Source organism: Halictus rubicundus, chromosome 4 (genome assembly GCF_050948215.1).
Source record: "Halictus rubicundus isolate RS-2024b chromosome 4, iyHalRubi1_principal, whole genome shotgun sequence".
Taxonomy (NCBI): Eukaryota; Metazoa; Arthropoda; class Insecta; order Hymenoptera; family Halictidae; genus Halictus; species Halictus rubicundus.
Genome location: NC_135152.1, coordinates 21,440,206 through 21,455,019, shown reverse-complemented (window position 1 = coordinate 21,455,019; position 14,814 = coordinate 21,440,206). Strand labels below are relative to the sequence as shown.

General features: G+C 45.0%; 1 protein-coding gene across 21 annotated transcripts in view; it reads right to left on the bottom strand.

Annotated features, from left to right (window-relative positions):
• Dlg1 (MAGUK family member discs large 1) overlaps positions 1–14,814 on the bottom strand; it is a 797,939-nt gene that overhangs the window by 27,204 nt on the left and 755,921 nt on the right. For 18 of the 21 annotated variants that reach the window (XM_076787382.1, XM_076787375.1, XM_076787389.1 and 15 more), the window contains one exon: positions 3,627–3,653. The exons of the other annotated variants lie outside the window; for them this stretch is intronic. In XM_076787382.1, the coding sequence (XP_076643497.1) occupies positions 3,627–3,653 (27 nt within the window). The remainder of the gene's footprint in view (positions 1–3,626; positions 3,654–14,814) is intronic. 21 annotated transcript variants of the gene reach the window in all.

Genomic DNA, 14,814 nt, shown 5'->3' with positions numbered 1-14,814 from the left:
CGCGACGCGAGGAGTCACGGCCGCTAGCAAGGAGTGCCGTTCGACCCTGCTCTTTATAAAGGACGCCCGGCGACCGTGCACACCTCGAGCCGGTGTCCTCGAGCTCCTCTTCCTTCGTCGAGCCGTTCCTACCCGGTTTCCGATTTCGTGTACGCTCGATGGAGCACACACGGTGGCTCGGTAAAACGCCTGGTCTACCGTGTCGAACGACGCGACTTTTCGACGCCAGATGCTCACCGATTTCGAGCGAACATCGATCAACCGTTCTCCGGAAAATCTCCGAGGAAGGATCCTCGGGAAATTCAAAAAATTGTGGATCCTCGGGGGATGTACCCCTCGAGGGATTCGGATGAACGATGAGAAGTTCGAGTACCCTCTTTAAAACAAAATACCTTTTTCGAAAGTGGACCGACCGAACCACTGCAATTTTTCCAAAATTTCCGTTGTAGTAAACTAATAGTTTTAACTACTCAAAAATATATCAAAACCGTTTTGTTCACCTTTAAAAAAGCTACTCTCTTTCAAAGAGAGTACAATGGCAACATTTTTTTTGTTTCTGGATTATATTTAATTTTGTTCAACACACGAATCGATAGAATTTCGATTGTCCGAATATTTGAATACTCCTACGTGTTTCAAATACGAGCGGTCCAAGTTAAAAGGATGGGTATACGTCAAGATTTATTATACAAATCAGTAGAAAATTAGTGAAAAACGTGCTATACCGTATTTCCGTGACACTTGTGAGAACAATTTTTGGCATCAGCAAAGCCGATACGAAGAGCTGTATCAAAATAAAGTGTAACAGTTAGAACATAAATACTCTTACAATAGTGTTGCAATTAACCAATTTCTTAAAGAAAGCATCATGCAAATTAACTACAACAAGACACAGTAACTTAGAAAAAATAGTATTTAAAGAAAACATGCAGTATCGTTCGTAATTATCCCAACAACCGGTGTGTTCCATTTCACCTCTCTTCTTGGATTGTTACGTATAAATGTTTCAGTTTATACAACAATAAAAATAAGCATTTTACTAATAATAACTCCAGAAAGACGGCAATTTTGCGTGGTCGGTCAGCAAATGTATTGAAAAGTAGAAAGTGAAAAGGAGAGACATTCGAGAGGAGTCTCCAGCAGAGTCGCAAGTTCAGGGGAATTGACTCGAATCGAGGGGAAAAAGTTACGGGGAAACGCGTCACGTGCCGAGTCGAGTCGTAGAAGGGAGAGGTAGAGTGGGGAGACAAGTCTTATAATCTGGCGACTCTGGTCTCCACTATGAAAAAGTTGTAAATTTATCCAGCCGGAATCGATGATTACTGGTTTGCCGTGGGCAAACTACTTTTCAGTAGCGAAAACACATTTGGGGCGTGCGTACCGAAGAAAGATGTCGGTTAAAAGGCCACTCGAAGTGGCTTGAAGAAAGTCGCCATAATTGTTCCGCCGACTACAACTCCTTTCTTTCCCGGACCTCTGTTTGTCGAACAAGGTAACGCACTCGGGCGATTCGGTATTGAGCCAGGCAGACGAAAAGGCACGTACACAGAGGCGAGGCGGCTTTCTGAAAGACCGGAATAGACAACGCGCGCGGCGAGCGATGCCCGTCACTTCCGGTAGCGGTGGGGGGGGGGGGGGATCCTTGTTAATTGCGGATGGCACTTGACCTTGTTCCTGCTGGAGCACGGGGCCCGGAAAAAATGATCTCCGTGTTAAACACGCCGACCGGGGAAGGTTTAATTAGCGAGTCGGCGAGTGTCTTTCATCCGGGACTGGTATATCTCGTCGCGCTTTCAATTTCGCGGTACACGTATTATTCGATCAAAGAGATTTTCCTCGTGTATCATCGCCGCGAATTCAGTGCCATTAACTAGAAAGCTAGTTAACTACCACGAGCACTAGCTTTCCAAAAATGGTTTCTAAAAATTACGCGATTTCAAACATTGAATTCGAAACGGAGAAGATTACATACTCAGTTCTATACTAAGAACTTTATCCAATTATTTGCCGGAATATTTTGCATTAGTAGTAAACAGAGAGAGAGAGAGAGAGAGAGAGAGAGAGAGAGAGAGAGAGAGAGAGAGAGAGAGAGAGAAAAGAAAGCAAAATATTTGAAAAAACAATGAAAATTCAACCGCGTGCGATACAACGACTTTTGGAGTCACACAAGGTCAGAGATGGAAGAAAAAATGCTTGCTCATTCTTGACCCTATATGACTCCAAAGATCATTGTATCGCGTACGATTGAATTTCTCTTTCACACGACATTAAAAAAAAAAAACAAAAAATTAAAGACCACCTTCGTTTCTACGAAAATAAGTAAAAAAACGTTCCGCAGCCATTATGTTGTTGGCGGAAAACAATGCGACCTTCTCCCCTTTCGTTTTTTTTGTTCTGTATACTTATCATTTGCGAGAAAAACGCGGACTAACGAGTTCGCGAACGCTCTAAATATTTGATTTCGAGTGTCACTAGAACGAATGTCGGGAAAGCGTACTGGTCCAAATTCTACGAAAATTCGGCGAACGGTTTCGAATGACAAGCTGCAATTTTGCGGGACCACTTACTGCCGTTTAAAGGCTCACCGGTACGTTGACAAACGGCTAACATACTATTTCTCAACGTCAGCTGGGAATCACGGAAATAATTTAATCGCACGACGAACCGACGGAACACGTCTGCCAGGTAGAAGATGGAAATAGAGCCGAAAATTCGAGTTCCGTGCCAGTTTCAAGACTTTAATAGGATTACAAGGAGCGGTTCCCGAAGTTTCGTGTACGAAACGCTTTGACGATCGACGCGCCCCGAAGGCTGCCGACAGGAATGGTTCGTGTCCGCACATCAATTATTTCGTACTCCATTAAAAATCTTGTCGCGTCTGGAAAACTTGAATATTGACAACTTCGGGCAGGCAGATTACATAAGAAACCGACTCTAACCGATTTTTTTATAAATAACGAATTACGGTTACGATTCATCCGTGTCGCGAAAACTCGGGTTCACAGAGTCATCGGTGGACACTTGCGGGTACCAACTGCTCCAACGTGCGACGTCATCGACCACACGGTCGATCGTATCGAAGGTGCGATTTAATACACTGAAACAGATTCATGCTGCAAGCGGCAAAGCATCAATTAAAGATTGCAAACGCTCGGCTGTATCGTGATTTTAATTAAAATAAAGAGAGAAAAACGAGCAAACTCGCGTTCCGCGGACGAGAATGGAAAACCAGAAAAAAATGCCGAATAATATAAACGAAAAAATATTTGTCGGTCGTCAGCGACGGATTTAATTAAAAACTTTGGCTACCGGGGAGGGGAAAAAAAAAGCGAGCGCAGACACGCGTAACGAATTTTTAAAAAAGCGAGCACCGGAAGAGATCGGTCGCGCATCAATAACCACTGTTGTGGAGCTTTGTAATTAGAGTACAAAGGAAAAAAAACCAGATTCAGCAAACATTGTTGCCGCGACTAGCCGCCAACGATGCAATCGCTAACGCGAACGTGCTAGTAAATCGTTAATTTGCTTTTCCGGATGCTTCGTTCGAGCAAGTACCAAAATAAACGAAACTGTAAAATGGTGGAGAGATAAATAAGAAGTTGCATTGAAAGTTTTCAATAACTCACCCGTACAATATATCAGGAGTGTACGAACTGAAAAAAAGTAATTAACAGAAGTTGTAAATCTGGTATCTGAGGGCAGAGAAATCGAAAATGTTTTTCGTATCCTATGTGGAGTGTGTGCGGCTGTGTGCGTGAGTGTGTTGAAGAAGAAGAACAAAGAATAAAAATAAATGGGGTGCAAGGCAGAAGGAGGAGCCTAAATCGAGATGTTTTTCTGTGCCAGTATGCTGATGAATAACGGCCCTAAAATCTAACAGAAAAAATCGTTCTTCTTTGTCCACCCTCGGTCAACAAGCTTTTACATAGCCTCAAATTCGAGCTGTTTCCTCGATTAAAACGTCTTACAAAACCTCCCTTCCCGGCCAGTTCCTGACCTACATTTTTCTAACGGACCGAGGAAACGTTTATACATACTCCTTTTGTGGGAATATGTCGAGTTCTCGATCCGTACTCAGTTTCTACGTAGCTGTCTGAACATTTCTTAGTAAATATAAAAGCTGGACATTATGGTAATTAACCCCTTAAAGATATCCTTTTAAATAAAAAAAAAAAAAATGCTATTAACACTAGAACCATCGAACCTTGAACCCGACTGATTGCACATATATTCTTTTATAGCAGAGCTATTCTTTTCCAAGCCACGCCCCTGCGGGCAAGGCCGCTGTGATATGGCCTATCCCCACTCCGCTAAGTCGTAACTTTTTCCCCTCAATTCGTGTTCCCTCCCCTCATCTGGCGACACAACGGCGGGTGTGCCGTTAGACAGAAGTTCCGGTCAGAGAGTTCGGAAATGTATCACTGATTTTGGAATGCTCTGTTACTAATCTAGGAATGCTTAGTCACTGGAGTTCCTGCCCCAAAATATACCCTAAGTAGGAACGCCGAAAAATAGAGGCACGGTTGACTGCCCTGAGGATGTCTTAACCCGAATGAGTAATGCTGGTGCGTAAGCCCTGGTGTCTCATTGTGGGCAACAAGACAACCCTTGCTAGTTGATCGGTCAACAATTTCTCAGGAAAACATTTTCAGCGTTTCAATAATTCTAAACGAAGAAATCTGTCATTTTTCATAAATATACTACCTTCTTCCGTGAAATTATCGAGGACAGAGAAATTCCAATTATTATAGCTGCGAAGAAAATCACACGGAAAAGGGTTAACACGCAAATTATCGAAGCACGCGAGGTCGTTAATTGTTACAGTTTACGTTATCGCGATGACATATAACTGAAGCCAAAGGGTAATTGTTCATGTTAATTCAGATAAATATTGAACCGAGTGTTAAATTACGTATTGACTAAACCACAATCATTATTATTCAAACCAGAGGTGTTCATGCACATTTTCGTTGGTTAATTTGCGACAGTTGGAATCAAACCAAAATGTACCATCCTTCGTTGCTCGATTCGTTTAGCTAAAAATGGAACAGAAGTTTCCTAGGACAACCAAATCGTTTCTACAATCTGTAGACTAAACGTTAAGAAAAACGTTCAATTGTAAGACCGAACAGAAAAAAAAAGGAATTGTTTGATCCTTTGGATATTTATTAAAATTCGATAAAGCTTAATCCCGATTCGCGCGTTTCGTTCATCGTCGAAAAATGAGTTTCGGAAAACTGTTCCCGTCGATTGTAACGGTAAAGGTAAAAGGTTTACGAGTCTCTCCCGTTCCTCCTGGCCGAAAAATATAGTCTTCCATCGGGGCGGAATGTTTCACGATCGCGGGGCTCGTGAATACAGGAATTTTCCGGTCGAAGGGTTCCGGAATAAAAGACTCTCTTTCATGGTCATCGATGTCGTAAGTACCGGGTCTGTTGATCCGGAATGGTGGTCCGGATCCCGTAAAATCACGGCCGTGACCTTACACGAGATTAGGGGATCGGGTTTCCTCGTCTTTCACGTCGCTCGCGTCTGCGGGGGAGACCTTTGCGCTTGACCTGGGCCAACGGATACCCGTTGCCAATGAAACACCCAAACGCTATTGCAGCATTTCGCATTGAAACCTTTCGGTAGAGTTCACCATGTGACAGATCAGGATTTTTAAACATTAAAAGATTTTTATAAAATTATGCACAGCCCTTGGAGTTTTTCTTCACATTAAATTGCATTGAGAGTAAACATTGGTAGATCGAAATGCAAGACGGTAAAAACATTTTCGCATTATTAATCGCAGAATCGCATTATTAAGGAAAGAAATAATGATTGTACACTATAGCTCCTGTACGTTACGATCGACGCAGAGAAATTTCATTATCTTGCATAAGGATCGGTGGTGTAAGGCGGTCGTCGCAACGAATTTTCCCCGGCACGAAATACATTTGAACGATAAATTGTGGCTCGAGTGGCATCGATCGACATCGATTTGCGGATTCGTCGGGATCCCTCCGCGTACACGTATTTTCCAGGACTATCGCGTGGAATTAGACGAAATGTCGGTGGCGCTAACGTTTAATGGCCGTGGTCGACCGCACGCGCTGTAATTTGCATCCTGTCGTTTTCTCCGGTTGTCCCGCGTCTCTCTCCCTGTTCACCGGTGTCCCCGATTCCCGTCTCTTTACCGAACCTGCTCGATCGTCTGTCACAATTACGTTGCCATTTTCCCGGCCGACGCGTACCGGACTTCCCCTTTTTTAATGTCTGCGCGATCCTACTCTATGAAACAGACACACACACACGCGGTTGGTACCCACACAACATCGGCCCTTGTGTTTCGTTAGCATTGTTACTCGGAAGCATTTCTCCCCACCCCCTCCCCGGCTAGAACACTCGACGAGCTATACGTCATCTTGGCCATGGAACGAAGAGGGTCAGGGATTTTCCGGTTTGTCACGATTAATGACGTCGTCGTGCTCCCGGGTCGCTTTTGTTGCTGGAACCACCTTCGTATTTGCGGTTGCCAGCCAGATGATGCGAGTCACTCCATTTCCAAGATTTCGCGATTTGACGCTTCATATATGTGGCAATTATCTCAGAATTTTTTGTTTAAGTCAATCGTGAACCAACAAGTCGTTCCCAGTAAGGTAGTCTAATAATTTCGTTTGAGATTATTACGTAAAAAAAGAAAAGATTTTTAAGCTTCCTCTCGGTACGGTACAATTTTTCGTGTTTCCTACTTTTACATTAAGTTCCTCGTACGTTCTCCTCAGGGTGACGTTAATGTCGAACATACTAATGTTAATGCGTCAGATTTGATTTTGGCCAAAATCTCTGATACGTAGGGTTGATGCGCGTTCTTTGTACAGCGAGATACATATGTGGATCCTCTAGACGTCAGAACCAGGATCGGAACGTTCGAAAATCTGACTTTGCGTCGCGTTTGGCTCGCAGCCACAGATATTTCCCGAAGCTACGTGTCCACTTGAGAGTTCCGCGTCGAGAGTTGCGGGACACGGACTCGGGGGACATTCTCCAACAGTTTACTCTTCAATTACCGTCGCATCCACTCGCCGCGCCGCGCCGCGCCGGAGTGAAACTTGCTGCGGTTGTAAGTTGCTTAACGTACAGATTAAAACCTCCTTCAATTAGGTAAACAGCACGCTACATCCGACGTTTCGTTCATACGGCTACTTCGCCTGATTTATTGGCTCTCGGCTTTGATGTTCTTCGAACTAATCCGTGTAATCGAAGAGAAACGGCGAGACAACAATTAGAAATACCGATCCGACGACTTCTATTTTCTCTTTGTTCTGTTATCGGAGTAGCTCAGCGAGATAATCTATGTAAACTGCACGGCAAACGAACTACATTTATTGAACGACCACCAGTCATTCTGTTCCGCGTACACGATTACCGGGCGGAGCAAAATCGATCATTTAATCACTGTAATTCTGCGATGACTGTAAACTGGAAATTTAGATTCCTTCAATTACCGCTGAAAGACGTTTATTCGGTTGTAATTGTTATTTATTTCTAGATAATTACCGAGCTGAGAAACATTTTTATATTCATAATCGTGGCACGAGCGACGCTCAAAAGGATTAAAAAATCGCCCGAATCAATCTTTCATTACGAACGATTAAGCCGCTTTCGAACAAGGTGTAAACATTTTAATTATTAGTTAGCGATTTTAAACAACTAAACGTTGAGCGTAAGTACGCGTAAAGCCCTCGAATCGTAAACTTGTTTATCGCCTACATAAAAGTTATGAAATCAACGGTAAATCGAAACACCACCTCGCTTCAACTTCACACCATAAGTATCGCGACCGAGATTGGTCGGATTTGATTCGATTGATTCGATGAATCGTAATGCGACGTGATTAGATAATTCAAAGGGTACAAACGAAACAATAAACGTGAAACGACGGTGAACGAGCTCACCGAATAGCGGTGCTAACAAGCTACGAAAAGATCCCAAGACAGCTCGGGAACGATTCAGCTGTGAAATTACTCAGTCTAGTTTTTATCGGCTGCCGGTCTCGATCCGAAACGCGATGAGCATCTCGCAACACGAGCGAGACACGTCGATCGCCTTTCATAAAGTGCCATTGCACGCGGAATCTGGGTTAAACGATTGTCCGTGAAAGGAGAAGGGTTATTAGCGGCGAATTTTCTCGAAAGCGCATCGATCGAAGATCGTTACCGGCCCTCCCGAGAACGATAGTTTATGGGACAGTTTCACTTACAGATTTAGGTAGAGACACTTTCAAAAATGACAATTTCGCGAGACATAATAGCGCGGTCGTCGAGCCTAGATCACCCACGTCGCGGGACATAGCTCGACCTTTATGCATTTACGGCTTCTAAAATTTTTCAAAAAATGCTACAACATAAAATTCCATTCCTACATATTATGTGTTTGAAGCGATTCAGGTATGATGGACAGAGCTATTACGAGCATTAGCGTGTCTCAGACTTCTTCTTCCAAAGAACAGGTTACCGATAACCGTAGTTGTCCTCGGAAAAACAAGTTAAAATTCTGTTACTTGGCGTAACGTTAATAATTTTGTTCTACGAACGACGTTACTCCAGCGCGTAACGATTGAACGAGGTTTGCCACACATAACTATTCTAGCAACTACATAATTTTGATAATACAAGTTCTACTTACATATATCGGCTAGAAGATACTATTCGTTGATACCCATATTATGTTTACACTCGGCGACCGAGGTCACTCTAGCTTTGGGGCCCCTCACGAGGTAAACCCCGTGGTAGTGGGGATAGCTCTGGGTCTTTTATCGGCTAGATAACTCCACTACTGATTAATTCCAATACCTATCCAACTAGTTTCTACCGATTACTAATACAATAAGTCGGCATAGAATGAAGATTGTGCCCTGATAAGAAACAACTACTACCATATAAAAGAACGCATGTGCTTCACAAGCACATCCTTTCGCACAAAGCCACGGTGACCCGGAATGCATCTTGCAATTCCACCTGTTTGCGAATAAAACATCGCGACAAAGGTAGGTTACCTCAAGAACCATCGCGCGGACATGAAACCAGGTAGCAATTACACGGAATAAAAATGCGATCTGTCGTACAGAAAGTGGTTCGCTGAAATCGTCTCGAGTCGCAGATGCGATTTTTTCCTGCGACAAGAAAATAAGTACCTAATCTCGCTGGGCTCGAGGTAGCCAGCTCGACGTACCTTCTGTAGAGCTTGTCCCTGAGGATTCTGCGCCCCAAGGTGGCGAAAGGACGCAGCGGGAAAATCTGTTGCCTGTTCCTCGTCATGGTTGCTCTCTTTCTCTCTCTCTCTCTTTCTCTTCGGCGTTCACGTATCCAAAAGGCACTGTTCACTTCGGTTTTCACCCATCGCGTTCCACTTCTCTGAACTTCAAGTTTCCCAGACGCGGACCATCGGGACTGGGTGTACCTCCGTTCGAACAATCGCCGATCGAGGAAGCCAATTACAGTCCGGCAGCTTTCTATCGGCCATTCGTTCAATTTTTCGAACGTAAATGTCGCGCGCGTCAACCGGCGAGGCTGACTAATCGTCGAACGCCAGGTTTAATTGATCGATTTATGCCGTTTCATTAAGTCCTCCTTAAACGTCTAGCCCCATTGAATTTCCCGACTCGCCTCTTGCGGCTCACTTCTCTCTCTCTCTCTCTCTCTCTCTCTCTCTCTCTCTCTCTCTCTCTCTCTCTCTCTCTCTCTCTCTCTCCTTCTCTCTCTTTCTCTCGATCGTTCGCGATCTCCGGCCGCGTGTTCGGCGCTCTTTTCCGCCGGCGAACTGGTTCGTCCGGAATGGGTATTTTTAGTTAGGCGACCGTTCCGAGCCTGTTTACGGGGTCAACACCACGTGAAACACGCGCGCCCGACTGTTCAACAGATTTCGAAAGGGGAAAATATTTGACGGTGCAGGCCGAACGCTCGTTCGTGCCGAGACACCCGCTACCGGAAGCCAGTCTTCGCGGGCAAATGGCCCGATAATCACCCGATGATCCTCTTCGCTGCGTGGTACCGAATCACACTACACTCTTTTGCTGGTGCTGGTGCTGGTGCTGCTGCTGCCAACCGAACTTGTTTCTTTCACTTGGATTTTACACTTCAGTTTGCGTCGATGTGTTAATCGCGAGTCTATGAGAATTCGAGGTGCGAATCTTCTTTTCACTGTTCCTTTGACGAGCGTCGACCAGGAAACTTAGCGGTTTAAACTCTGGGCTAGCGTATTAAGTCATTTCGTATTGCGTCTGGGGTTTTCACGAATTCTGCAAAAGGTTCAGATTTATGGAGATTGGTGTTCTTGGTTTCTTCGAGAATATCCTGCACTTTTGAGTAGTTTAAAAATCAACGAGAATATCATTTTTTCCGATTGTTCGACCAAAGTGTTCGCTAAAAGAAGCTACAGAATTTTTCTATACCATAGATAGTCCTAGATCCTCTGCTCAAGATCGTATTTATTATTTTTTATAAAAATCCGCAGCCTACCGATAACGACTAAATTACTTTGGATTTGTGGGAGTTTTTGGTGGTGAGTGTTTGGCAGTGAACGAATTCAGGATAAATAAGTTCAGTACGACAAGATGTTCAGAGAATGTTTAACAATCGTGTCGCGAAGCGGTTGTTCGAACGAGCGTCGCGGATCAAATGCCGACATGGATTCTCGCGTATGTGGATCACGAAAGGGAGCATATTTCGTTGCGAGCCGGCAAATATCGACCAGATATCGACCGCCGGCCGTTTAAATAAAAGATACGCATAATCGTTGTAAATTTTTCAGTGCTCGATGGGGGGAAACAATTTAAACGCGTCGATCGCGGCCGCCTGGACCGTGCAAACAGAATGCAAACGCGGGGGAGGAATCCGAATTGCAAAGCGACTAAGGCGATACTTCCGGCGTCGGGGAAAAACGAGCAACGTAACCGAGCGAACAAATTGAAAAAGTAAATGCGTCGCTCTCGTAAATTCGTCGGGAGTTTTGCGGCTGTGTGTTCGCCGTTCGGGGAAATTAGCTGCATCGGCGATCGGCTGGGCTAAAAACGCGGCGCAAAAATCCAAGAAAAAAAGAAAACATCCCGAAATATAAACAATCCGCGGACGGGTCCCGGAATTAATCAACGGTCGCCGCCGCGGCGGCTCGATTTCACTTGGGAATCCGCGTTTCGCCTCGGCGCGGCGTTGCTCCGAGTGTCGTCGATTCGACAAAAATCCAAACTTTCTCGACAGATCGACGGGGGACGATCGTCGATCGTCGATCGGAATGATTAAGTAATTTCGAAAACGTTAACGAGCTGTTCGAATCGATCATCTCCGCCTGGTTGGCAGAAATACTCGACGGTTCGATCGATCAAATGCGTGGATGAAACGGAAAAATCTTTCGAATCGATTAAGATATTCGCCGGAATGCTTTTGCAAGACGTTCTCCTCGAAACGATTACACGCGCCGTTGCTCGCGACTATGTGCTTGTTAGCGAAACTTTTTAGGATTCCTCGTCTATCTACTCAAACTTTTAAAGGATAACGAGATTGTAATTAGACTGTGGATTTTTGTGCAAAATAAAAATTGTTTGCATCGATTGCGATGAACAGGAGCCGAACATAAATTTCTGTCTTTCTGTAATAATTTTAATAAACTGGGACTAATACTTTGAAGCTCCGAAATTCTTTTAACCTATGTCTTAAATCCGCTGTCTAATAATAATCACAATGTTTTAATCGTTGGCTAGTTGCTGATAGAAATTGTGCTCGATTTTATATCGCACAATGCATGCAACTGTTATCGTATAAGTTTGAATTTTCAGATTTTGCTTCTATCAAAATCCTGTAATGCGTATTCTACGTGCATACGGCATATTAAAAATTACGCTTCCAAAACAGATGGAGGTCGCATAAAAAAGTTGATAAAAGGTAATAAAATACCAGGACAAACGTTAATAAAACCGGTTCAACGAACGCCGATATTTTGTAAAACAATAATCGGAGCAGAAGGTGGGCACATTAAAGTGTTCCACTAAAATGAAAATTGATAACCGATTGTTTAACCAGCCGCGATTACATCGAACTCGATTAAATTTTAATCTTCAAGCATACCGTGTGAAACAGTTCCATTTCCCGGCTGCAACGCAACTTCGTGTTCCGAACGTTCGAAGACGTGGAAATAATTCAGAGTAACGTTGGGAGTCTAAGAAAATTGATCTCTTTCCAATTTTGTATAATCCGAACCGAATATCAGCAAAGGATGCTTCGTGGGCAATCGTCGAGAGAATGGAGCCACTCGACGTTCACAGAAACGTCAGGGACGTACAACAGTTTCACGAAACCGAAACGCACCGACGAAGCCGATCAACGGACGAAAGATCCTCGAGTCGTTCAAACGAATCGCCAAAGCCAATCGCAAGCTGCACGGATTCCCAGTACCGAATAGGTGCAAGAAAGACTTCGAGGCTGCGATCGCTTTCACAAATTATCACATCACACCGACCGGCCGGCCGCGGCCGCCGCTTTCCTGCGGTTTCGTAACGCGGTCTGGTCTCTTTCTCGTGGATTTGTTCTGTCGGCAGGACAGGCGTCGCGGCCGGGAAAACTCGATCGGAAACGCGTATCGTTCGAGGACCTTGGCGCGTCTGGTTCGCTCGTTCTCCGAATGACAGATACCGTCGCGAGGCTTTCCTCTCTTTCTGCCCCTACCCCGTGTGTGAAGCGCCGCGAGAGAGGAGATGAGTCGTACGCGATTCGTTCCCTTCGTTCCTTCTACTCGAACGACTTTCCTATGCGTCACCGGTACACAGTCGTAACCGATCTCCACCCACGTTAACCGGTCCCAGAACGCCTAGCGTTCCAAACTCTGACCAATGACTCTTTGTGTCTTCGTGACAATGTTGTCGACAGCCCCGGACATTCTTGCGGTCGTTGCGACCGCGATCGATGCGTTTACCGACGAAGACGGGTAACGTCTCGATGCAAAACAGCACGCGAACCGATGTCCGTTGAAAAATGAATTTTCCCTACCCGTTGACGGGGCCAACGAACTCGAATGCCAACGATCGAGTGTAGGAAAAGTTCGAACAGTTGAAATCATCCTAGCCGGAGAATGTCGAATCTCCGTGACACGATAACGAAGTTGACGGTAGCGCGTCAGGTGCGATGGGAAGACTTGCGATTTATTTTACAGAGCTTTGGAAACTGCGTAACGAACGAGAAACTAATGCCATAAATTTGTAACCGAGTTGCCGGGTAGTGTGTCGGTTGATCCCTCTGCCCACGTTAACCGCTTGGGCGTACGCCTTGTGGATAACCTTCCTCGCGGTCGTTAATACAGGAAAATTGCACGGAGGAGCCGAGGAGTTTCTGCAATGTTTCTTGCCCGTCCCTCGTCGAACACCGGTGTGTGGCTTGTTTTTAGCTCGGGTCGCGCGACGTAAACGTTTTTCATTTAATTTTAGAGCGAGGCGCGCTCTCACCTGTCTTCGACGATTACCGGGGGAATTAATATTTTAACGGCGAGCCGAGGGTCTGCTCAACTTTCCGTCGGATCGTCCCACTAGAATGCACGCCTCGGAGACAATGGTCGACGAAACGAAACAAAGGTGTAAGAACATAGAGACATTTCTAGAGGTGTCAATATTGGTAGCGGTGAACATAAAATAATCGCCAAACTGCAAATTTTATCGTCGATCGAGCGAAGTTGGAGTCACTTCGAATCGATACAAATCATGGGCAGTAAACATGAGAGAGAAAAAAGAGATGAAACTTTTCCAAGTTTTTCGCGTTTCTGGTAGAAAAATCATTATCGTGCTACGCGAACGAGAAGCAGAATCGCATCGAGACGCCTTTTACGGATCGATGGTGGGGCGGATAAGTATTACGCCAGTTGGTGTAACCGTCCGGGTCAAGGAGAAACGAAACCATCCCGTAATAAATGCGAAGAAGAAGACAACAGACCGAATTCTCGAGTAATTAGGCAGATTAACGTAGAGGCCTCCTCGGGAGCCGTACTCGTCAACGCGATGAAACACAAGTGGGTTATCCTTAGCCAGCGGATCTTTATGCCAAGTAAAAATTGTCTGCACCAATTACGAGGACTCGGTAATTTTCTCTTAACGATAAATTGAAGATAACAGTGTTTGTTATCGCTTCTAACTATTTTCACTGTTTCGTATTTCAACTACGCATATTTGTTGTAAACGCAGAAAGACCTTAGGATAGTAAAAATCGAATGAGATCCGAATAAATTTAATTCTTCGAACCTTCTTCGCCTGCTAATTTTCCGCTAGAAATCGACCTTAACACTGTAAAAGCAAATTTTGTGGATGCACACCTGACAGGCGCAAAAATAGATTGATCGTCCTAACTCGTTACACGGGAATGCCGCGTTAATTTGAAATGCAAATGAGGACAGGAGCGAGCCGTCATTTTCCTCGACAAAGACATTATCCGTTTCGAATCGCGGCGGTTCCGGCGAGTTAGCGGCTCGTCCCGTGTGAAACATTTCTCGCGCAGGATGAGACGCGAAAGTTTTGCACGGCGTTCCCGCGGAGAGTGAAAGTAATTCGCGAGCGTAACAGAACAGAAAGAAACGGCCACGGTCGAAGGCGCGTGAATAATTTACAGGACGATCTCTAGCAGCCGCGTAATAATAATTGATAACGCGTGGTTCGCACGCGTCACGGAGAACGGCGCGGCGCGCGAGTCATTGCGAATTTCACGGAGCGTATAATCGCGAATCCGCTCGTCTCTCGCGGCCACGGCCGTCGCGAATCGCGAGCTAACGAGACCATTGGACGCGCAAAACCGAGGAAGA